The sequence below is a fragment of the Rutidosis leptorrhynchoides genome, chromosome 2 (assembly GCF_046630445.1).
Source record: "Rutidosis leptorrhynchoides isolate AG116_Rl617_1_P2 chromosome 2, CSIRO_AGI_Rlap_v1, whole genome shotgun sequence".
Classification (NCBI taxonomy): domain Eukaryota; kingdom Viridiplantae; phylum Streptophyta; class Magnoliopsida; order Asterales; family Asteraceae; genus Rutidosis; species Rutidosis leptorrhynchoides.
This window is the reverse complement of record NC_092334.1, coordinates 76,493,885-76,518,224: the sequence shown is the minus strand read 5'-3', so window position 1 is coordinate 76,518,224 and position 24,340 is coordinate 76,493,885. Positions and strand designations below refer to the sequence as shown.

General features: G+C 31.4%; 4 protein-coding genes and 1 long non-coding RNA gene across 5 annotated transcripts; 4 read left to right on the top strand and 1 right to left on the bottom strand.

The window, feature by feature from the left end:
* Positions 1-383: 383 nt before the first annotated feature.
* LOC139891041 (heterogeneous nuclear ribonucleoprotein 1-like) lies at positions 384-2,838 on the top strand. The gene is made up of 4 exons (XM_071873968.1): positions 384-639; positions 1,262-1,361; positions 1,482-1,651; positions 2,077-2,838. The coding sequence occupies exons 1-4, from the start codon at positions 409-411 to the stop codon at positions 2,653-2,655; spliced, it is 1,080 nt and encodes a 359-aa protein (XP_071730069.1). The 5' UTR covers positions 384-408; the 3' UTR covers positions 2,656-2,838.
* A 4,449-nt stretch (positions 2,839-7,287) lies between these two features.
* LOC139891040 (uncharacterized) lies at positions 7,288-10,209 on the top strand. The gene is made up of 3 exons (XR_011773520.1): positions 7,288-7,639; positions 8,471-8,533; positions 9,306-10,209. It is a non-coding gene; the product is annotated as an uncharacterized lncRNA (long non-coding RNA).
* Positions 10,210-11,852: 1,643 nt separating this feature from the next.
* LOC139891039 (uncharacterized) lies at positions 11,853-13,406 on the top strand. Its single transcript, XM_071873967.1, has 3 exons — positions 11,853-12,222; positions 12,660-12,848; positions 13,075-13,406. The coding sequence occupies exons 1-3, from the start codon at positions 11,974-11,976 to the stop codon at positions 13,156-13,158; spliced, it is 522 nt and encodes a 173-aa protein (XP_071730068.1). The 5' UTR covers positions 11,853-11,973; the 3' UTR covers positions 13,159-13,406.
* A 2,268-nt stretch (positions 13,407-15,674) lies between these two features.
* On the top strand, positions 15,675-19,000 carry LOC139887996 (transmembrane emp24 domain-containing protein p24beta2-like). Its single transcript, XM_071871036.1, has 4 exons — positions 15,675-15,905; positions 16,572-16,758; positions 16,865-16,972; positions 18,848-19,000. The coding sequence occupies exons 1-4, from the start codon at positions 15,675-15,677 to the stop codon at positions 18,979-18,981; spliced, it is 660 nt and encodes a 219-aa protein (XP_071727137.1). The 3' UTR covers positions 18,982-19,000.
* Positions 19,001-23,313: 4,313 nt separating this feature from the next.
* Positions 23,314-23,910, bottom strand: LOC139887995 (uncharacterized). The gene has a single exon (XM_071871035.1). The coding sequence runs from the start codon at positions 23,908-23,910 to the stop codon at positions 23,314-23,316; it is 597 nt and encodes a 198-aa protein (XP_071727136.1).
* Between the last annotated feature and the right edge of the window lie 430 nt (positions 23,911-24,340).

Below are 24,340 nucleotides of genomic sequence, written 5' to 3'. Positions count from 1 at the left end.
CAATAGGGGCGCAGGCTAGAGGGGGTTTCTTTAGATTTTCTCTTTTCTAAAGCCCTAACCCTAGCTTAGCTAGCTACTTAGCTCTCCACAATCATCTCCACTTTAAACCCTAATTTTGTCACATAGTCTTCCATTCAATTCCCAATGGGTTCCAAACGACCTGATTTTGGAGACGGCGCTAGTCCAGGGTTCGTCTTCATCGTCACTTATCACACAAAAATTTATTTTAATTTTGCATATAAATATAAATTATAATTGATAATTGATTTTTAAAATGTGAACTTTATTTATCCTTTTGATTGAATTTGTCACAGGAAGATATTTATTGGTGGTTTAGCTAAAGAAACTACTATAGGTTAAGTCTCTAATTTCTTTGTTGGCCATTGATTTTCTTTATAATTGTTTTGAATGTCGACTCATTGTTGTTGTTATGTATCTGATTTGATGTTATCTGTGTATATATTTTTGTATATAGATGCATTTGTTAAGTATTTTGGGAAGTATGGTGAGCTTACGGATTCCGTTATCATGAAAGACCGACAAACGGGTCGGCCTAGGGGTTTTGGTTTTATCACTTATGCAGATCCTGCTGTTGTTGATACTGTTATTGCTGAGACACACATTATCAATGGGAAACAAGTGAGTTAATTTCACTTTGTTTTGCCTAAAATCTATTTGTAAATTAGGATTTTGAGTGTCATTTGTATCAATTTTAGCTTCTGTTACATGCAGTGTTGTAAAAGACGGCCGAAACGGGCGCCGCAACGGACGCCGCAACGGATTTGCCTTAGTATCGTTGCAACGGGCCTTGAAACGGCAAAAAAGACGGTCAACGCTTAAAAAACGGTCAACAACGCTAAAAAACGGGAAAAAAACGGTCAAAGACGGAAAAAACGGTCAAAGACGGACAAAAACGGAAAAAAAGGTCAAAAACGGAAAAAAACGGTCAACTTTATATTTATATGTATATAAATATATATATTTTTATATATTTATTTATAAGTCAACGTTAGTCAACATCCGTTTCGACCCCGTTTCGACCCCGTTTTTTCCGTTGCGACATTTTGAGCTCGCTAACGTTTCGGCCCTGTCCCACGTCTTTTTCAACCTTGGTTACATGTTTGAGCAAATGCATATGTTAACTGAACAAGTGACATATAGATGCTACATTTTAGGCTATAAGTTGAATACATGTTTGAATCTGACATCTTTTGCATTATAACCTTGCTAAAAACTACAAATCAAAATAAATAATGTGCAGGTTGAAATCAAGAGAACCATTCCAAAAGGTACTGGCGAGTCCAAGGATTTTAAAACAAAAAAGATATTTGTTGGTGGAATTCCGACATCAGTTACCGAAGGTTAGCATTACAATTTTTGGTTACTTGATAGTTGATACCATATTATAGTAGTGTATGCTCATTTAATTATAACATTGTCTTCTATTTAACCGATTAAGTTATTTCGATGTGTATGTTTAGAGGATCTCAAAGGTTTTTTCTCCAAGTATGGGAAAGTAGTTGAGCATGAGATTATCCGAGATCATGCCACAAAACGTTCTCGAGGATTTGGATTCGTTGTATTTGATGATGAACAAGTTGTTGACACTATTCTTGTTAATGGAAATATGATTGATATGAATGATACAAAGGTGAGTTTTATCCACTGGTTGTATTGGTCCACTAGACCTTTTTTCTTTGCGGGTAGCTCTTGTTTTCGGATTTCTTTAAGATAGTGATATGGGTGGGTTGGGCAGGTTGTATGATGGATCCAAACAACTATCTGATTGGTGCTGTCTCTAACGGTTGGGTTGACCCAATACACATTCTGCCAAGAAGGTAAAAATTGTTTATAACTAATTAGATAGTCAGATGGTCAGATGCGATCAGATTATTTACTGTAATATATTTCGGTACGGTATTTTATTTTTGAGCAGCTTTGGACATTTTAAATATAAAACCTTACTTAAATTTGACCCATTAATATGTAAATATGTCAAAGTACCACTTCCAATTTTCTTGATAGAAATGGTTCTCTGATGAGATAAAGATAGGTTAACCTGCTTCGTTAATTTAGGTCGAGATCAAGAAGGCAGAACCAAAGAAATCTTCAAATTCAGGACCTATGTCATACGGTGGTGAACCTAGGGGACGTGGTGGATATAGTGCCATCCCTAGTGATAATTATGGTGGTAGATATGATGATTCTTATGGTGGATATGGTGGTGCTGGCGGCGGCGGTTATGGTCCTCCTCCTTATAGGTCAATGGGAGGACTTCCTAGTAGATATGGTGATTATGGTGGATATGGACCCAGTGGTAGTGAATTTGGTAGTCGTTATGGTGATTATGGTGGAGGTGATTATGGTGGTTACAGAGGAGGTGAGCCTCCACTTGGTGGCTACTCTGGTCGATTTAGCTCCTATGGTGGAGGAGGGTATCGTGGAGGATATGGAGGGAGTGGACTTGGTGGATATGGTCGTGGTAGCGGCGGCTATGGTGGTGGTTATGGCGGGCCTGGAGAAGGTGGTGGTGGATATGAATATGGTACTGGGTCTGGTTATGGTGGAGCAGGTGGACTGTATGGAAGCAGAGCAGGTTATGGTGGTGCTGGTGGTGGTGCAGGCGGTGGGCGGTATCACCCTTACGGGAGGTAAGAATCATGTCTCTGATGCTGTTGTTTAGCTTAGGGCTTCAATGAGATAGGATGAGTTAATGATTGGGTTGTGGATGTGTACTTTATGTATGGAATTATGTTAGTTATGTTAGATCTTTGTTAAATTGTATTTTGTGACTGTTGTCATTTTTCCCTGATTTATGTCAGGTTTAATTTTCTATTAGTTCGTGTAGCAAGCTTTATTGGTTGATAATTTAAACATAATAGAGCTATATTTTCTTTATTATTCTTTTAATAATAATAATAAATAATAATAATTGTTATTTTTTTTTAAAGTCAATAATTTTATAAATATAAATAAAACTAGCAAGAAGCTACTAATTACAACAATCTTACATATAATCCAACAAACATGACTCAACGATCAACCCCTCAAATTCTAAAAGACATTACAACTCGATTGAAAATACACCGACTCGAATAGTACAACATAAAGACTTCCATTCTACAGTTTAAGAATCAACCCGTCAACCAAATCCACACTATACTAGACCACTTTAGGGCAACACCCGTTAGGGAGCATGTAGACGCGAGAAGAGAGAACCGCGACCACGATAATTAAGCTACGAAAAATTCTATCGAAACCTTAAACCAAAAAATTCAATCACGCTATTTAACTAAGTGGTGGTATAGTGAAATGTAGAAATGTCCCCGGAGAAAAAACTACTATCGTAAAAAATTGCAACCAATATCCACGACTAAACCCGCCAAGGCACGAACCATTGAATCACAAGAAAACACGATCAGTAAAGTTACCTGCCAAACAATATATGTTGTTCTTTTTGACGACTTTTGGTGGTCGGGATAGTTTCATGGTGGCCGGATTTCATTTTATTTTTCTTGGGGCTCTCGTTTTACGTTTATCCTTCTTTCACATCTTTACTCGATTTCTCCACATGTGCAATTTCTTCTTCCATTGCTTCTTCCGATCGTTGCTTTCTCTTTACATAGGTTGTCCATCTTTCTTAACGTCGGCCTCCTCCTAGTGGAGATCGGCGATGTTTCTCGCGGCCTTTGTTGTGCCCTTAAGTCCTCAGTTTTTTAGGGAGGTTGGCCACCATCATGTGGCAGTGTTGTGGGTTATGGCTTTGGGTTTGAGCTGGTGTTTTTTGGTTCCACATCGATGGTTCTTGTGTTCGGCGGCGATTTACGGTGATTCCTTAGGTGGCAATGTTGTACGGATTAGGTTAACTATGTGTATCTTGCAATACTCACTTTAGTTTACTAGTGAGATTTAGTATTGTTGGTCGTCAATGTCGAGAGAAAATGTATTTGGCTAGAGTATTCAATGGGTCTACATCGCCCTTCTGAAGGTTCACGTTTGTATTGCCTTATCTCTTGCGTTTTCGAGTGGTCTTAGAAGGCATCAGGGGGTTTTGCTTGGCTTCACCTTCATTGGGGTTTTGCTTGGGTTATGCGACGACTATTTTAAATGGTTTGTTGGTTTGTATACTAGAAGACTCGGGGTTTGATAGCCTCAATAAGTTTAACTTATTGATTCTGTAATGAATTTTTACTGTTTTCAATCTTTTTTAATGATTACACTTGATTTGTTTAGTTCGTTTACGTGGAGGCTTGACTTTTAGATGGTTATAGCTTGTTGTTTGTTTTTAGGTACGAATCTCGGGTTTATATTATATCTTTCGGTTTCTCCCGCGTCCGCTGCCGTCCGACCCACGTTATGTGACGACCCGGGAACTTCCGACTAAATTTAAACTTAATCTTTGTATGATTTCGACACGATAAGCAATGTCTGTAATGTTGAATCTCAAAAGTTTTGAGGTGTTTACATTTATGCAATTACCCTTTGACTATTCCCGACGATTCACGAACATTGTTTTTAAATAAATATGTGTATATATATATATATATATATATATATATATATATATATATATATATATATATATATAAATGTTATGTGTTGAATTATATAATATCTAGTTCCATTATGAAATAATATAAAATAGTAAATAATTATATATAATACTTAAATATATAAAACATTATTAATATATTCATATTTATATATTGATATATGATGTAACTAATATACAAACACAATTATATATAAAATATATATAAATATTAAATATTCAAATATGTTATTATATAACATAAGTATTACATAATTAATAATATGTAAGGTTATTATATGAAATTTAATTACAAGTTTAAATATAATTATTATATTACATTTTCATTATTATTATTAATATTAATATTAGCATATGTATTATTAATATTGTTATATTCTAAAAGATATAAATATGAAATTTGATATAATTTGTACTATCTTAATTATTATTTGTATTAGCATTAGATATTATTATCACCATTATAATTATTATTATAATTAATGATATTATTATATTTATTATAATTATTAACATTATCATTATATTGATATTAACCTTATTATTATTATTTCCAGTATTATTAATAAAAGTATAATTATTATTATTATTAATACATTATATATATATATATATATATATATATATATATATATATATATATATATATATATATATATATATATATATATATATATATAAGAAAGAATCAAATCGTTTAAAATCGCTATCATACATTATCTCCTATCTCTAATCTGGTCAAGGGCAGCAAATTCAATTACAATACAGCCAATTTCTGTTAGATATCAAGATCATAATCGTACGAAGTTGTTGCCTATCTCAATTTTTTTTTTTTTTTTGTCTGAAAGTAATTGGATTGATTCTTATTGTCAAGTCCACTCATTATATTATAATCGATCATTCTGTTATTGATTAACAAACCAGACGAGTTTTCACCATCAACATATCAATACACAGTTTGTAACTTGTACCCTTTATTAAAATTTAAACAGGAAAAAGTCACAGCAACTCTGTTCTTGATTATTTTAGCCAAATTTCGAATTCAAGCTTTATTTCAAAATCTATAAATGTTGAATTGTTTTAAAACATGTTGTGATACTTTCTGAAAGATTTAAGTTATTAATTCGCAAAATCAAAGATGAATTTTGAGGTCAAACTTTAAGTTTCAAAAAGTCAAACACTGTGTTCATCGCGAAATTCGTGTTTGTGTTGAAGTTTCCAGTTAAATTGATGTTTGAAAAAGATTCTAGGAGTGATTTGAAATGTAATTCGTGTTGAAATCGTTGGCCAAAACGTTCTAAAATTCAAGATCAATTTTTTTTCTTCTTCTTTATTTACGACAGCAGCAGTAGCTGTTTAATACTTGTTTTGTGTTATTTTTTTTTTATTTATTTTAAAGAAACCCTTTCTAGTGTTATGGTTGATTACAAGTCTTAAATGAAATCAAAAAAATTCGTCATTTTGGTGATTGAAGTTCTCTGGTCGCGTTTATATTTGAAGAAGATGAAGGGAAAAATTAAATGGGTTTAAATAAATATGGTATGAGAATATAACCAGGAAATCAGAATTGGAGTAATGGTCATGGAGAGTTGAGGGTGAGTGAGAGGTCTCGGGTTCGAGTCCCGGTGCGGGCAGCTTTAAAAAAAAAAAAAAAGCTCTTTGTGAGGTAGTTTCCTTTTTCTTTTATTATTATTATTATTATTATTATTATTATTATTATTATTATTATTATTATTATTATGAAGATTAATATTAATGTTATTATTAGAAGTATAATTATTATTATTATTATTATTATTATTATTATTATCACTTTCATCATTATTATTATTATTGTTGTTATTATTATTATTGTTATTGTTATTATTATTATTCGTAATATTACCAAGTATTAGAATTATAAAAATTATTAGTGTTATTATTATTGTTAAGTAATACGAACATTAGTTATTACTATTATCAGTATTACTAATACAAATATTAGTACCCTTTGTTATTATTATCACCATAACCCTAGTTACAATTATGAATATTATTATTATTAATATCCTTATTATGAGTATAAGTATTACAATTATGATTATGATTATTATTAATGTTGTTACTAGTATTATTATCAATAAAAGTATTATTATTAAGTAATACGATTATTAATATTATCATTTTTAATAAGATTGCTATTATTATAAGTATCAGTATTAACCTAAATATCATCCTTAACAATATCATTATTATTATTAGTATTATTATTATCACTACTATCATTAGTAATAAAATTATTATAGTTATTATTAATATCAGTATTAGTATTATTATTATTACCATTATTACTAAAAGTAACATTATTTTCAAACCTGTCATTTTTGTTAAAACTAATATTATCATTAAAAGTAACGTTTTTACTATCATTATTATTGATAGAAGTATGATCAATATCATTATTATTAAAAGTATTATGATTATGACCATAAAAGTTTTAAAGATATTATCATCTCTCTTATTTATAATAAGAAAGTAATTATGGTGTCATAAAAAGCAAGGTGGCAAAATTCCACCCATTAGATGCTTTTCCTAAATTAAATCTCAGCCATTTAAATTGTTAATGGCGTCATTAGCAATGTTAATCGGCAGTTTAAGGTTTTTAATTACACTTGTGCCCTCTATACGAATTAAATAATAAAAAAACTGTACCGCTAAATTAGGGGAAACTGATCAAGGTCAAAATTGCTACCGGTTTCTTTCTTCCATGAACGCTTCATCTTCAATAAACCCTAGATATATATCGATGATTGTTTGTTTATAATTGATTTCGATTTTTTCTATCTATGATAATGACCGACGATCAATCAACCATCAGTTGCGATTCATTTCTGTTCCATCTTTTTTCATTGCGCTTGATGATTAAAAGAGCTTTTGTCCTTTGATTCTAGGCTTTAATTTTCAATTACAAATATATAATCATTGATTTATTATTAAAAAGTTTGTGGTTGATTTAGGTTTCTGAATTCAGAATACTTTTGCAATCGGTGGCTATCAATATCCATCTAATCATCTGTTACCCGATAATCACAATAACCATTGGACGAGGTAAGTAAACATTCGATACTTCTCTTTTCTATAAGTGGTTTGTATTGGTTATACTAGGGAATATTGGTTGTTTAGTTATTGATTGATTCGATTTTTTTCAACTTTGATATTTGATGTTTACGTAATGTTCTTTATAGGTAATGTTTTTTTAAGACGTATCATTTTTGGCACTTTTTTGATGCACACAACGTGTTTGATGTAATGTCAATAAGAATTTTAATGTCTATAGTCTAATCATGTTCGAGTGTAGAGCCTTGGGATAAGACAGTTAATACAAAGACAATGTTTGTATTGTGAATCATCATATAGTTTTTTTTTTTTTTGAGGTTGCTTAGTATAACATACCTTCATTTTCAAGTTGCTCTATGTGTCACTTATGTCAAACATTATGCCAAACATTTTATGGTATTGCAGAACTCTGTAGAAGGATATCATGGTGTTAGTTGCAGAACTCTTGTGCATTACTATTGCTATTGAAATGCAATTTCAAATCGATCAAGTGTGTTATTTTTAAAACCTATTTTAATTGATACACCATAAACCCTAAAACGAGAGGTTGCCCATAAACGATAATCAATCATACGATTTATATGAAGCTTTCATCAGTACCTATTTGAATGGTTACGACTCATTAAAAATTTCATTCCAGGAAAGAAGGTAAGTATTCATTTGAATTAGGGCTTTTTTCTGGTTTATTAATTCGATTATGATTGTTGTATTGTTATAGTCTGGCATTCAATTAGTTCTGTAATTTGATTATGAACACTGAATTCAAGAAATTGAAATGTCACCTTTGGGATACTGATGTATGATGATGTTTTGTTATTGTAGTGATCATCAATTATTTGCTATGATCGCTTTACATGTGTTGAGCAGATACCTGAGAAGCATTTGGTAAGTTCAATTCCAGCAATCATGTTACTTGAATTTTATTACTTTCCTTAATATTAAACAATTATAATATGATGCATATACATCTTATATTTTCCGAGCATCGAAATAACATTTACAAAGATGTAATTTAAGCAGACCACATCTACTGTTATGTGTTCACTAAACAAAGTATAGTGCTATCACTATAATTCAGGATCCAAATTCTTCTAAGTTGAAGAGTTAATCTATTACTTTCTGATAATTGCATGTCTTACATCAGTCATGGTTTTTTTTTTTTTTTTTTTTTTTTTGTAAAGTTCTTCAATCAACCTAAATGAAAATAATTGGCAGACTGAAATCTCTATTCAATTTTATCTTTGTAAATGTTAATTTGATGCTCTGAAGAGATAAGCTGTATATGCATGATGCATCATATTTTGTATTCAATTGTGTGTATTATTTGTATCAATTAAATGCATGTGTGAAAGTTCACTATAGGAAAATTTGTAGCAAAGCAGATTCAATTTGTTCAAACTCATTTCTGATATATATTATATATGGTATGGGTTCTGTTACTTTTTCTTTTTACCTGGGAATTTGCGTGAGATAGTTTTTATCGGTTTTTATATGGACATCAGTTTTCAAAAACTTACATTTTAAAGGTTCTCTCAAATGGCTCTTGTGGCTGGTGAATTGTTATGAGCAGGTTATGAATTTGTTCCAAGAGGGTATATGTACTACGCTTACCCCTGTTTTCTCTTGTCATATTAAGTTGTTTACTGTTGTCTCACAGGATCTGAATGGGATTCTTGCCGACGAGATGGGATTTGGGAAGTCTATTCAAGCAATGTCATTTTTTTCTCAGTTGGCCGAATGAGTAAGCTACCTGAAACTTAAATATAAATATCATCTTAAGCCTAATTTACGTAACTTGATATAAAGATAGTTGCTTATCAGATCATTACAATATTGAGCAGAAGAAATGTGCTGGTGATTGTGGTTGCTACCCTGGCGGAGGCATGAGATTCTAATACCAGCTTCCAGCTCTTTTAGATAATAGAATTACTCTTGTCGTTAGTCTTTTGCATTCCTTATTCAATATTAACGGTGTGTCGGTGTTCCTATTTTAAAGTAGTGTATCTTTGATCTTTAAGTGGTACCTACTAATTTTAGGCATGAAAAGATGATTTCAACTTACCAGAATTATTTTTATTATTGAAGACTGTTTAAAAATACCGAAGTTCTTTCATAAGAAACATGTATATATAGCTTAGGATGTCTATTTGGACTCATCCTGACACTCATAATCAAAGTCCATAATATGTAGGGTTGGTCTAAGGTGGTCAATTGGTTGAAGGGTGTTGGATACTGTTGAGATGTTGGATTCGGTTGATATAGGTAGCAACATTAATACATTGTTGAATGAAGTGCAAACAAGGTCGACTTGAATTGGGATCAACGGGCGAATGATCCAATGACAATGAATATAGTAATTTGAAGGGTCCAAATGGGTAAAATAGTGAGCAAATGTTTGTTGCGGTAAGGGAATTTTAGGTCGAGCTAGGGATGGGTTTAGAGTAAATTTGGTTACTAAACTTTTAACTATAGTTAAGAAGACAAGAAAGTGTTGTGATTGTGACATGTTGGATTATTTTGTGAGCATATGGAATGTGGCTAAGCTGGGATGTAAATATAGAACCATGAACTGTAGTAGAGTGTTGAAGGTATATATTTTTATATATGTTGTACAACAAGAAGTGATTTTAAGCAGAACTCATTTTAAATTATACATTTTAAAATACCCGCGAATGCGCGGGTTATAAACTAGTTAAGATTATAAGAATATATCTAAACGAATGGATTTAAAAACTATGGATAAAATTTTAATTTAAGAGAATTACTAATTATTAGCATTATTATTAATAAAATTATTATTATTATATTTATTAATACATCATTATTATTATCAAAAACTATCTTTTTAAACAGATAAATATTTATACTAATATTTCACATAACTATATAAATAAAACTTACTAATATTATTTATTTAAAAACGTACATTTAACAAACTATTGATTGTAAATATAACACTAAACAATAATGTTTATAAATAAATATGGATATATATTAATATAATTATATAGATATTAATCATTTTGAAAATATACACAATTAAATATATAATATATAAATTAAGATATAATAAATAAATTTGTTTGGTTACGATTATATGTTTTAATATATATTTACAAATGGTATAGGTTCGTGAATCCGATGCCAACCCTGCATTGTTCAGTTGTGCAATGTCGTCATATGTATTTTTACGACAAAATACAGTATTGTGAGTTTCATTTGCTCCCTTTTTAAATGCTTTTGCAATATATATTTTTGGGACTGAGAATACATGCGCTGCTTTTATAAATGTTTTACGAAATAGACACAAGTAATCAAAACTACATTATATGATTCAATGATCCGAATATGCCCCTTTTACTTGGTAACCTAAGAATTAGTAAACCAGTATACTAATTGACGCGAATCCTAAAGATAGATCTATTGGGCCCAACAAACCCCATCCGTTGTAGCGGATGCTTTAGTACTTCGATGTTGTTTTTATCATGTCCGAAGGATTTCCCGGAATGATATGGGATATTCTTATATGCATCTTGTTAATGTCGGTTACCAGGTGTTCACCATATGAATGATTTTTGTCTCTATGCATGGGACGTATATTTATGAGAACTGGAAATGAAATTCTTGTGGTCTATTAAAATGATGAAAATGAATGTTTATGATAAACTAATGAACTCACCAACCTTTTGGTTGACACTTTAAAGCATGTTTATTCTCAGGTATGAAAGAAATCTTCCGCTGTGCATTTGCTCATTTTAGAGATATTACTTGGAGTCATTCATGACATATTTCAAAAGACGTTGCATTCGAGTCGTTGAGTTCATCAAGATTATTATTAAGTCATTTATAGTTTGAATATATTATGAAAGGGTATGCATGTCTGTCATCTTTCGATGTAATGAAAGTTTGTCTTTTAAAAACGAATGCAATGTTTGTAAAATGTATCATATAGAGGTCAGAACCTCGCGATGTAACCAAATGTAATGTATTCGTCCAAATAGATTAGAACGGGTCATGAAACGTTAGAGGGGAAGAAAAATTGGAGAGAAAGAGCATCTCTATTCTATCCCCTATATCGAACACTCAATGATGTTTTTTTTTTTTTTTTTTTTTTTTAACATAATCGTTTTATTTTTGCTAAATAAAAATAAAAATTGGTCAATAGTCAATTTTAATTTATGTTGTACAGGGAAAAAAAAAAAAAAAAATTCTTTCCGAGCAAAGTCTTGGCTTGCTCACTGATTGGGAGCAACTTTCTACAATCCCTTTTGCCGTCAATCTTTGTCGATTTCCAATTTGCAAGCTATTGATTTTAATTTCGGTGGATGGCATTCAAGGGATCAATGATCCATTTCTGCAGAAAATTACACACTTTAACTAAAACAAGCCCTAACCCTAGCGATGCATTTAAGAAGAAAATAGCAGAAATCGAAAAAGATCGAAGAAAAAGAAACCCTAAAAGGAACCGTTTATTTGTTGAGACACCTGAATCCTTATCATGGCTTGATACTGCTAGTATGCCCATGTTTGCTACTGTTGTTGGAATTGCACTTTTTGCCAAGCTTCTAATGATGGTATATAAATTTTATCTTTCTTTTTTTTTTCTTTTTTTTTCTTTCTACTTTTTTCTTAATTTTGATTGATGGAAATATGATTGTGCCTTTTTGATGTGATAACGTTGAAAAATGTCGACTTTTTAAGCAATATGAAGTAGTTTTGATTCTTGTAGTCTTTTGATTGATAATTTGCTAGTATTACAAATATGATTTATTGATTAAATTTGTTTTAGTTTGTTTTAATTTGTTTTAATAGGGTTAAGGTTAACACGAAATAGCAATAGTAGGTTGCATAGGCCTAAGCTAAATATGAAAATGTAAAAGAGTAACCCTAACAAGAGATTGAATTGGCAAGAAAATTTTGTTTTTGATGAGAATGAGTAGTAGTTGGACTCTTACTAAACTTGGGTCAAATGGTAACTTGATAAGTTTGATTTATATGCATATGTTTGTAGTACGATGATGCTCATTCACAAGAAAGAATAGAGAAGAAGATACAGAATGCTCCTGCTGGTCAGGGTTCAGTTAGGATGCTTACTCGAGAGGAATGGGAAGAATTTCGAGAGGTTCGACCAAGGACTCCGTTTGAATCTAAGCTTGCTCGTCCTAATGCACGCATTAGAACTGGGGAACCGCTACACATGGTTTGTGAACCTTCAAACTTATCTACTTAATTCATACTAACATTTTGGGACTCAATCATAATTCACAAGTAATCGATATATAAAATTTGTGATCTGTTAGAAGTTCATAGTATGTTTGTTTCCATAGTGTCTAAACTAGTTGATATTGTTAGACTTTTTCATTACTTGCAACAAGTCATTAAATTCTGTTGGTTTGATGATGAACGTTTTTGAGTTCAATTTGCAGGAGGATGTTAAGGATTGGACCATCGATGTACTGACAGATGCTTTTACAAGGGCCGAAGAATGTGTTAAACAGGGATCGAAGTGAAATGCAATTTACAAACAACTAGTGATGGAGCTTATAATGTTAGCATAACTAGGTCTAAAAGTGGGTTTGATCAAGTTATTAACTTGTTAAGTTTGAGTGATCTTAAAATTTGAAGCCAATTCAATGATGACTCACATGTTAACCAAATAAACCCCTTATAGTGATGAATTCTCTGTTTTTTTCTCCATAATGTAAACTGCTAAATATTTGGTGTATATTTTCAATCATACTTGAAGAGCATGTGAACTTGCACCTTGCAGACAGGGGTGTTTAAATTTGATTTTTGTTGTCCAAAGAATAACCATCATATAATTGTTAGAAATTTGCATCTCCTTTTCCTGTTAATGTTAAGCTTATTTGTAACACCCCATTTCATGGTTTTTAATTGAAACCTAGAGATATCCGGTTAGTTCACTGCTTTAGGGGCGATTTAAGTGGGGAAGTTTGTAACACACTAACACTTCATCCCACATCCGATATAGAAAGAAAGTATTTATCCCTTATAAGTTTAAATATTGGTTAGCTAATATCTCCCGATATGGTTTTCGTTGAAACCTAGAGATACTCAGCTAGTTAACCGCTTTAGCTTGCGTGGGGCGATTGTTTCTCGGAGTGTGACTGGCATTCGACCCTGCATCTTTTGGGACCGATTTGAGGGTCGTTTTAATTGGAGTCAGAGCCACTCATGTGCTTACTTTAATGTTTTTATTCAGTGGACGTGGTTATTGGCAAGAACTTATTGAATCCATCGTTTGGGATTATGTTTAGACCTGACGAGGACGCCAGAAGTTTAAGTTGGAGAGTTTGTAACACCCCATCCCAAATCGGATATCGAAAGAAAGTATTGGTCTCTTATAAGTTTAAAGTATCGACTACCTAATATCACTCATTCACTCACCATGGTTTTTAGTTGAAATCTGAAGATACCTGGTTAGTTCACTGATTTAACTTGATAAGGATGATTGTCTCGGGGTGTGACGGGCACTTGACTCGCCCATCTCTTGGAGCCAATTTGAAGGTTGTTTCATTATTACTTTCTTCTAAATTCATTATTTTTGTCAGTTATATCATCTAATGCACGCCAGACTAACTTGATGAAATATATCTTGGATAGTTGCAAAATAACAAGTTTAACAGCGTACTATCTATACTAATCTTTGCATATATATAAAACTAGTTTTCGAACCCTCGCTTCGCGCCGGGGGTTCGGTTTTCAATGTATTTTATTGCGTTTAGTTTGTAAAATTATTTCGTGGCTAACGATGATGTCGTTGAAGCGCAACTCGAGTCGAACTAAAAGGTATAACCCGTGAAAGATTTAAATGTTATTTTAAATTAACAATATATGTGCATCTCCGCGTTTCCCTATGAAATTGTCGATTTTTAAAAATTTAACGCAAAATCAACGTGTATGAAAAGTACCCCAAATATTTAGCGTTTTTTAAAAGCGTCCGTTTTGCGTATGGTTAGTGACATTGTGTTCCTAAAATTATTTCGAGTTTAACGATGGTGTCGGAATAGTTTAACTCGTCGCGAGCGAGAATATATGACCCGTTGAATATTTGAGTTAGAGTTTATTTAAGATTTTTTATGAAAATGGTTATTTGACACTTTACCCCCTGTTTGGGGGGTCGATTTGAATTTTTTTTAAAAGTGTGAGGAGCTTTGTTGGTGAAATGAAATTTGGTTAAAATTGAGAAAAAAAGTTGAAAAGTCGAAAATACCCCTGATTACTATTCATAATTTTAGTGTATTAGATAGTATAGTAATAGTAATAGTAATGTGTGACATAAATGACGGAAACGAAACAGGAGCTTACTTGATCACATGAAATCGGATGAGATTACTTGAGAATCAATTAATTCGAGTTTAAATTAGGAATATAATTATTTAAGAAGATATTTATTTTTTATTAGGAAACTTAATTAGAGTTTATGTAGGATTAAATTTATGACTCCATATATATGACACGCTATTTGGATTCGATTCAATTCAATTCTATTTTTTTGTGTGTATTTTTTAATCTTCCATATTCGTGAAGTTTAATTAATGGTGAATCGTGTTTGCAATTAATTCCAATTCACGACGTGTTTATAAACGAATCCTTTGTTGTTCTATGTCAATAAGTGTAAGTCTACTCGTCTCGTAAGTGAAAGAAGAGGTTTAATGGGAAACCATCAAAATACCTTACTCAGTATTGTATTTTTGGTCCGTCATTAACATAACACTTTTTACCAGTCAAAGTTTGAGTCTATGCGACAATGAAGTAACTCGGACCTCGTGAGTTAGTCGGAAAAGTTCTAACCAAAAACAAAACTTTAAACAATTACAGGGTACCAACTTTAATTATGTTAAAGTACAGGGACCTTATATGCACACAAAACAAAAACAAAACTTTAAAACTAGTTCGAGTTCGTCCAAAGTATCCTTAAAATTAGATCTCTCTGTTCTTCCCGATTATTCTTCAACCTTGATATTATCATCATCTAACCCTAAATTTTATCATGATAATGCAGATGACAGCTGGTAATTTAAGGTTCGATAGAATTTTAATGATTGCTGCAATCGTTGTTTTGTCATTATCATCGATGTTATTAAGGGAAGTTGTCGGGATTAGGTTTGTGATCGATAGAGAAGAGTGTTTGTCGCACAATGTTGATAATGAAGGTGACACTGTTCATGTTTCTTTTGTTGTCATTAAGGCTGATACTGTCTTTCATTTCACAGATGATGGTGTTGATCTTTTGGTATACTTTTTATTTATTTATTTTTCTTAATATATAAATTTGATTTGATTTTATGTAGTATAGTATATAGTATGTATCTTTGGCTACTAATTCTGGGTATATGTTGTTTTTATATGGTTTTTGGTTTTTAAACTTGGAATAATAGGATTTTTTCTAATGCGGTTGTCGATAACACGCATAAAGGTATTGTACAATTCAGTAACCTTCACCTTAAAATCAACATATAACTGATGTACAAATGTACAATACATATATGCACGTTAACGACAGCCTTAAAAGCTGTCGTTAGAAAACCTAGCTTTCAAAAAGAAAAAGTTTCTTTAGGACGTGTCGTTTACTTGATGGAACGGGTTGTGTTGGCTCGCAAACACTTATTTTTTTGTTTAGACGGATTACTAATTAGGATTTTTTAATGACAGGGTTTCTTTCCTTAAGGTGCATTAGTTTGTTGTATTAAGTGGTTAATGTTGACTTTTACATATCGGTTAACAAAGTACAAGTCTTTTTGGTACTTTAACGACAGGCTCGACAGCCCTTAAGGCCGTGGTAGGGAAAATCTTAATGATATTAATAGTTAGTGAGTTTAATGTGATAATAAGAAGTAATTTAAATCTTTGAATAAATTGAATATACCGTTATATAACGGTTTGTTCTTTACACGAACAGATAAAAGGACCTGGGGACGAACATATACTCGAACTACGGGACAGAACAAGTGAAAAATACGAGTTTATAGCTCAAAAGAAAGGCATATACCGTTTCTGCTTTACAAACAAATCCCCATATCATGAAACCATAGACTTTGATGTTCAAGTTGCCCATTTTGCATACCATGATCAGCATGCTGAGGATGGTAAGCAGCTATAGTAGCAAACTAGCAATTCGGGAACCATTTTTTGTATATATTAATTATATATATTTTTATTTTTATTAACTGTTGGTTTAAAAACCGTGTGCAGAGCATTTTAACCCATTATTCGAACAAATATCAAAACTAGAAGAAGCTCTTTACAACATACAGTTTGAGCAACATTGGTTAGAGGCTGAAACCGATCGCCAAGCAGTAGGTATAATCCTCTACACATTTTCTTTTGTTACACATTCGAGTCCAATGTTACTTTTTTAATTTTTAACCTGTTTACTTATGAATGGGTTTATTTGAGTTATGTTTAATCTCTAATAATCGTGAATTTTTTTAACATAACTAATGTATAACTTCAACCATTGTGAAATACGGAGTAAGGTTATTTTAGCAATTTTTTTTGTAGGATAGACCTATGAGTGGCGAATCTAGGATTGGAAATCAATGGGGTCCCTCAAAAATTTATTCGATAACTTACTTGAACGAAAATTGACTGTATTCGGGTCGGGTTTTAGTGCGACAAAAACACAAACATAAAACAAAAGTTCGGGTCGGATTTTTCGAAATACCCTAACATGTTAGCTGTCAAATTCCAAAAGGAGTACCACATTTAAATATATAACATTTGTCACAATCAAATTCCAAAAGATAATAATATTATAAACTATATCCTAACAACAATAACTTATTTAGATCATTGAATTTTTGGGTTGTAATTTTTTTCACATGTATATGCTCAGTTATTAATTTGGTGATAGGAGTTATCAATGCAGATAGCAAAATGTACTTATAAAGTTGGTTTTTTGTTCTCACTGTATTATGGTGTAATGAGAAGTATAGCTTAAAAAAATACTGAAACTAAATAAATAAAATAATAAGCAAGATTGCAAGAATATCAATCAATTAATGTAAGTCTTAATCATAAGTTATAAGTTAATAACTAATATAAAACAATAATATACCACTATATGACTAAATAAATAAAACCTAATTGTCAATACTCTAAATAAACAATGTTGAGATAAGTAATATTGGAAGTAAAATTAGTTGAAGCTAGATATGTTGGTAGTACAGTAGATTGGGAGTTCAACCTTTATCAATTTGCCAAGATCAAGAGTGGGGTGACTTATTGAAATGTGTATATGGAATAGTGATTCAGGAATTAGAATTAGAAAAGGACTTACATGCACGTGGGTGTGTATATTTTTTGTATTTAAATATTAACTATTTAATGGTTCATACTATAAAATTATGTTAATTGGACTACGTTTAAATATCTTAATGGTTTAAGTTTGGTCCAATTTATAGGATTATAAATTCGAAAAATATAGGGGGTCATACAATTTTATTTAGTGGTGTCCATACAAATTTGAAAATCGTATTTTGTAAAATAATTTTCAAAACTAGTGGTGTCACGGGACCCCTCGGAGTAATTACTAGATTCGCCCCTGTGACCTATACACTTTCTTACCCTTTTGACGTGAACTCATTATGACCCATTACCAACCCGCTCATTATGCCACCTCTATTGTAGCTCATATGTACTACGACTACATTATAAATCTAGCATTAAGACATTCTATTTCGGCAATAATATATTCACGACGAGAACTTTGGTAACTTGAAGCAAATGTGTCAATTATGTAGTTGAATCCTTGTTGACTTTTGAATTCAAAGCTTGTTGCTTTTCAAGCATGCATACATACATACATACATACATACATACATACATACATATATATATATATATATGTATGTGTATATATATATATATATATATATATATATATATAACTACATGAATTTTGTCACAAAATTGACCTACTGTTTCTGTTAATCTGTTTCTATTATGGTAATAAACTTGATTCATGAATCAGGCTGTATATTTCCTTTTTGACTTTTGAAGTCAAAGATTGTTATTCTTCAATCATAGTAATAACATGAATTCAATCATGGTTATAAAACTGCTCCAGTGATAATTATTAATTCATAGAATATATATCAGTCTTGAAGTTCTGAATCACCCATTCTTTTTATATGAGAAGCTTGCTGATGTGTACTTGATTGAATTTGATTGCAGTAAATGAAGCAATGAGTAAAAGAGCAATTCATAAGGCTTTCATAGAATCTATTGCACTGGTAGGTGCTAGCATACTTCAGGTTTATCTTCTTCAACGCTTATTTGAGCGCAAGCTTGGGAGTTCAAGAGTTTAAAGATGATTATGCACCTAGATTTAACCAGGGCCGGGCCTGAAGTTTTTGATGCCCAGTGCGACGTGATTAAAAGTTGCCCTTGTCATGTTTAGTATTACGAGAAATTTCAAGCCTGAATATTCTTTAGTTACTACAAATACACTGATTACTTATTGCGTTTCTTATTATGGAAGGGTTAGTTTTTTAGCAACTATATAAACCTACTTGATACATAAACATATTAATATATTTACAAATAGTTGCTTAAAATCATCTATTATTTATCAAAAAGCACCAAACTCGTACATAATAAAATTCGACCATTTAACCATTTGATGCCCCCTTTTGTGTGATGCCCGGTGCCGTCGCACGGCCTGCACAACCCCAAGCCCGGCCCTGGATTTAACGACAACTGATTTAGCTGGTACATTAACATAATTCATCTGAGTTGTACACCTACTACGAAGCATGAACCATATTGATGGATATTAATGAACTTTTTTTCATCAGGAATGCAAGATTTTCCTATATGTTAACTACATGTCGATTTATTTCTAAATTCCCAACAAAATCCGATAGCGATAAATTGACTCTTTTTATCCTCAATAGTGACTTTTTGTAGAGTTGGATATAATGTGTTTTTGTTACTTTCATGATGACAAGAGCTGAATTAGAAATTTGTTATGTTCCTTTCAACTAATTTAATTATAATCTTGTACCATATCATATATCATATATCATATACAATACTTTATTTATAATACAGCTAATAACAACAACCAATGTCATATAGTGTCAAAATTTTTAAGAAATATGACTCACAGCGTTGTCAAAACTACTAAACTTATCTACTACTTACCGAAAACTAAAGTTTAATAACTTTATTACAAAAATGTAGCAACTGGTTTCTACTTTCTACGCCCCTTGTTCAAGCGCAAAAAGCTCCGGAAAATGTAGTGATGCACTAATGCACTATTAATATTAACTGAAATTAATAGATTAATTGAGTAGTTTTTAATAACCTCACAGATGGACAAAACTGTTTCTGAATCAAAAAACATCATAATATAAAGCAATTAAAGTCTATTTAGAAAGGAAAAGGGAGAACAAAAGGCAATCATAACATAATGTAGTTTGTTCAAGGATACATTATAATCATAATCATAATCATAAAAATTAAAGCAGAATTAACTCAAGCATGATCTTGCTTAGAGTTTGGAAAAGCAATAAGATACAAGGAGTCTCTCATCACTTTTATGCCATGCAGCAGAACCACTTTTTCTGCAAAACAAAATTTTTTCCATATCAAACCAAAAAGTTTATTGAATTTTAATAAACTAAAGTGATTATCAACACGTCTGTAGCAATATATGTTTAGCCAAGACTAGAAGAATGCATTGATACGGTTTTTACTAGAGGTGTCAATTTGACCCATACAGACATACTTATGAATGGGTCAATCGGGACAATCAACAGATTTAGCTAACATGATAAAGATTAAGTCAGAGTTTAATGCGTTGAAAGTCAACCAAGGTCTATTTTTTAAGGTATACCTCCTAATTGATTTTATTCCAAGATATAATTTATCATGCCAATGATTTTTGTGATCATAATAAAGTTATAAACTCCCTAATCATTTACAGGTAAACTCCTAAATAATTAAGTATAGAGTATTTAGTAGTCAACCCAACTTTGCCCAAGCCAGTTTTGACCCATGCTGCAAACATGATCCATTTCAACCCAAACGTGTTTTGACTTGTTACATACCCGTCCAAACCACTCATCTTGTTGCTAATGTCTACAATCAGAAAACATTGACAAGTGGATGAATTACGTCCATCTTTTATTTCTCTTATATTTTTAGACAATTTAAGAACACACATTGTTAGGAGCGACACTTGAACACATACCAACTAATTCAACATACGTAAAAAGTGTTTGTAATATAGCTTACAGTTTGAGGCTTCCCAAGAGTAGCTGTCCCAGACTTATTATACGTGGAGTCGGTTATAGGTGGCGAGTCCGAAGTTGCACCTGTCTTTTTCTCGTTCCTAGCCTTGTTGAAGATAACTGTGAATCCCTCAGCTGATGCAGGGTCATTCACATCCCAGTCACCAAACTTTGGCAATGGGGGACCTTTTTCCTGTAAAAGTTAACCCTTGTATCAGAACCAAAGATAACTAACTAATGACTAGACAAACAGCTTTACTTTGGTAACAAATGTTGACAAAAAAACAAAAATAAGGTAGCGACAAAACCTTTAATCAGAATTATGAATAGCCACCTTATAGTTACAAAACCTTATTCTTTTACCTGTTTATTCCATTCCCTTGTTTAGTTGAGTAATGGATGAAGTTAGAATACTTTAAAGTTTATTATCCTTCATTGATGAATTCCAATTCTTTATAAAAATTTGCACGAACCAAATCCAACCTTAATATTTTCATGCTTGTAAAGAAGGTGAACTTGATACTATGTAAATCCTAATAGTTTCAATATTTGCTTCTTCTTTTTTGGTGAGCTTCTATATATCTTATTTTGTCCACATCTTACTAATACTCGCCAAAAATACAGGCCCCCTTCCCTTCCTAAAACGAAAAGAAATTTTGATCGAAACTAGCTTTCATGATAACAAATAATGGTCACTAAGCGAGACTCGGTGAGTGTATTCTAGATGCGTACAAGCTTCGTCCTTTATCATCATGTATATTTCATTCAACTTATTGCATATGATAAGCTCTTAAACACCAAACTATATGAGCTAGACATTGACTTGTTTTGATGTCATAACCTAACCTTAGCAAATGTGAAACTTTAATTAATATCAGACCATAAGTAATAAATTATACCAAATGTAAAACTACTGATAACAACGCATACGTTTATTAAAGTCAAATTGTGTACAAATTTAGTATTTCTTCATTTCTATCTGATAAAGACAAATTGAAAAATAAGCTATTCTAATGTAAAACTACTGATGAAAACGAGTACGATTTTATTTACTGATCAGAAAAAGGCAAACAATTATCAGAAACATCAATAACAGTAACAATCAGCTCAAACTGTAATGAAAACGAAATAGTCTAAAAGCAAAAGATGTGAATAGTAATAAATTGAAGGAAGATATACAGAGAGATTAGATTATAGAACGGAAGTAGAGAGCAAAACGTACCGCCATGAATTGATTTGATTTAATTTGAGCAAGGAGATGTGTTTGAGCTTTTGGGGGTTTAAAAACCGTCGATTTGATTTGATTTAATTGAAATGTTTATTTTGGGAATTTGAAGAAGAAGAAGAACCCAATACCTAACTTTTTAAAGAAAAAATAATAATTTACAGCTGCCTTTTTTGTTTCTTTTTAAAAAGGAAAATACGTCATTATTTCAAAAAGTAAACGTTTTATTTGTTTTTTTTTTATTTACTTTAAACTTAAACTTTATTTATATTTATACTACGTATTTAATATTTGATTAACTTAAGTTTTAATTAAAATAAGTAAAAATAAATACTCCATAAATAATGGTTTTATTAATGTGTTCGTTAAATTGTTTTTAATAAAAGGTGAATTTCTTATATTATTATTATTATTCAAACAAAATACATATTAATATAATATAATATTTATCATTTTAATGTATAAATTAATTTAATAATTATGATTTTTAAAGAAATTACAATTTTATTAAATGCATAAATAATTATATACGTCCTTTAAAAATTTATTTTATTTGATTTCATACTTTGATATGGGCAAAGAGGCATATAATTAGACATTAAATGACTACTGATGATATTATTTGAAAGTTAATAAAGGCACTCGTACAATTGTAGTGTTATAATTTATGTGCATTACTGCATTTAAACATATTTTTAATTTTATATAATAATAATATTAATAATAATAATTAATAATAATCAAGTAATAATTAATTAAAAAATAATAAAATTACCAGATAGGACAAACTCTACAGTAAACATATGCAAATCTCTTTTGATATATACTCGATGATATATAGATGAGTAAAAATTAACCATATAATTATATATAGTAAATAAATAATAATAGTAGTTACGTTGTTGTTATTGTTATTATTATTATTTTTTTCGAAAAGCAAGAATAAATTAACACAAGTCCACTAAGGGGCAATGAGATAGGATCGACAATGAAACACACAAATGCGAAACTCGACTACAACCAAGTTGCGGAGGAAGCAACTACAAAATGCTATGCTACACAAGACAAGACCATGGATTCGAGATCCAACATAACCAATCTAACTTTCTATTCTTCAATCTATTAGAAATCCATTCAAAAGACTTGAGTTGAATCTCCATTAACCCCGTAGGACCGCTCTATGAAGAATCCGAAAAAACTTTTTGATTTCTAGTTTTCCAAATCAAATATCCGCACGTCCATTCAATTGCTTGCCAAATACTCGACCAAAGAGGGGATAAGGATCGATTACATTTGCCTCGAAAGATTTCATTTATGCTTAGATTCGAAACCGTACCTAAGCCCCACCATTTATAGACCCGAACCCAAATATCCATTGCATGACGACAAAAGATTAAAGTATGCTCAATGGTTTCCACATCATCATCACATAAAGGACATCTAACGGAATCCAAGTCTATACCTCTTTTATCAAGTTCGATACGTACCGAAATCCGCCTTTTTAATGCCCTCCATATGAAAATTGCAACTTTAATAGGAGTTAACCGATTCTTCAAAAATTCTTCACGAACCACCAACCCTTTATTAAGAATATTATCATCTAGTAAATTTGCTAACTTCTTTGTGGTAAATAGCCCATTACCCGCCAAATCCCAAATCCGCGAATCCATAACCTTATCTTGTTTCACATAAGCATTTAGTAGCGTTAGAAGAGAGTCGAGATCATTACAAGTGCGACCCGAGATATTGCGTGTCCATCTAAAGTTGCAAGTCATATTCCGATCAATCTAAGAAACACGATCTTTTACTCTTACTTCCGGTTCTTCTTCCAAGTAGTAAAGGCGCGTGAATTTTTGCTTCAATGGAGTACCGCAAACCCATGGATCTTCCCAAAACCTCGTGTCCGAACCATCACCAATAATCTTTGAGAAAGACGAAGCAAACTTGATATTGTAGTGACCCGAATTTTTCCATGTTTATATATATTAAATGAAATTGATAATTACATGATTAAGTGTTTTCAACATGTTAAGCAATAAAACTTGTTAAGACTTGATTAATTGAAATAGGTTTCATATAGACAATTGACCACCCAAGTTGACCGACGATTCACGAACGTTAAAACTTGTAAAAACTATATGATGACATATATATGGATATATATATATAGTTAACATGATATTATGATAAGTATGTATCTCATTA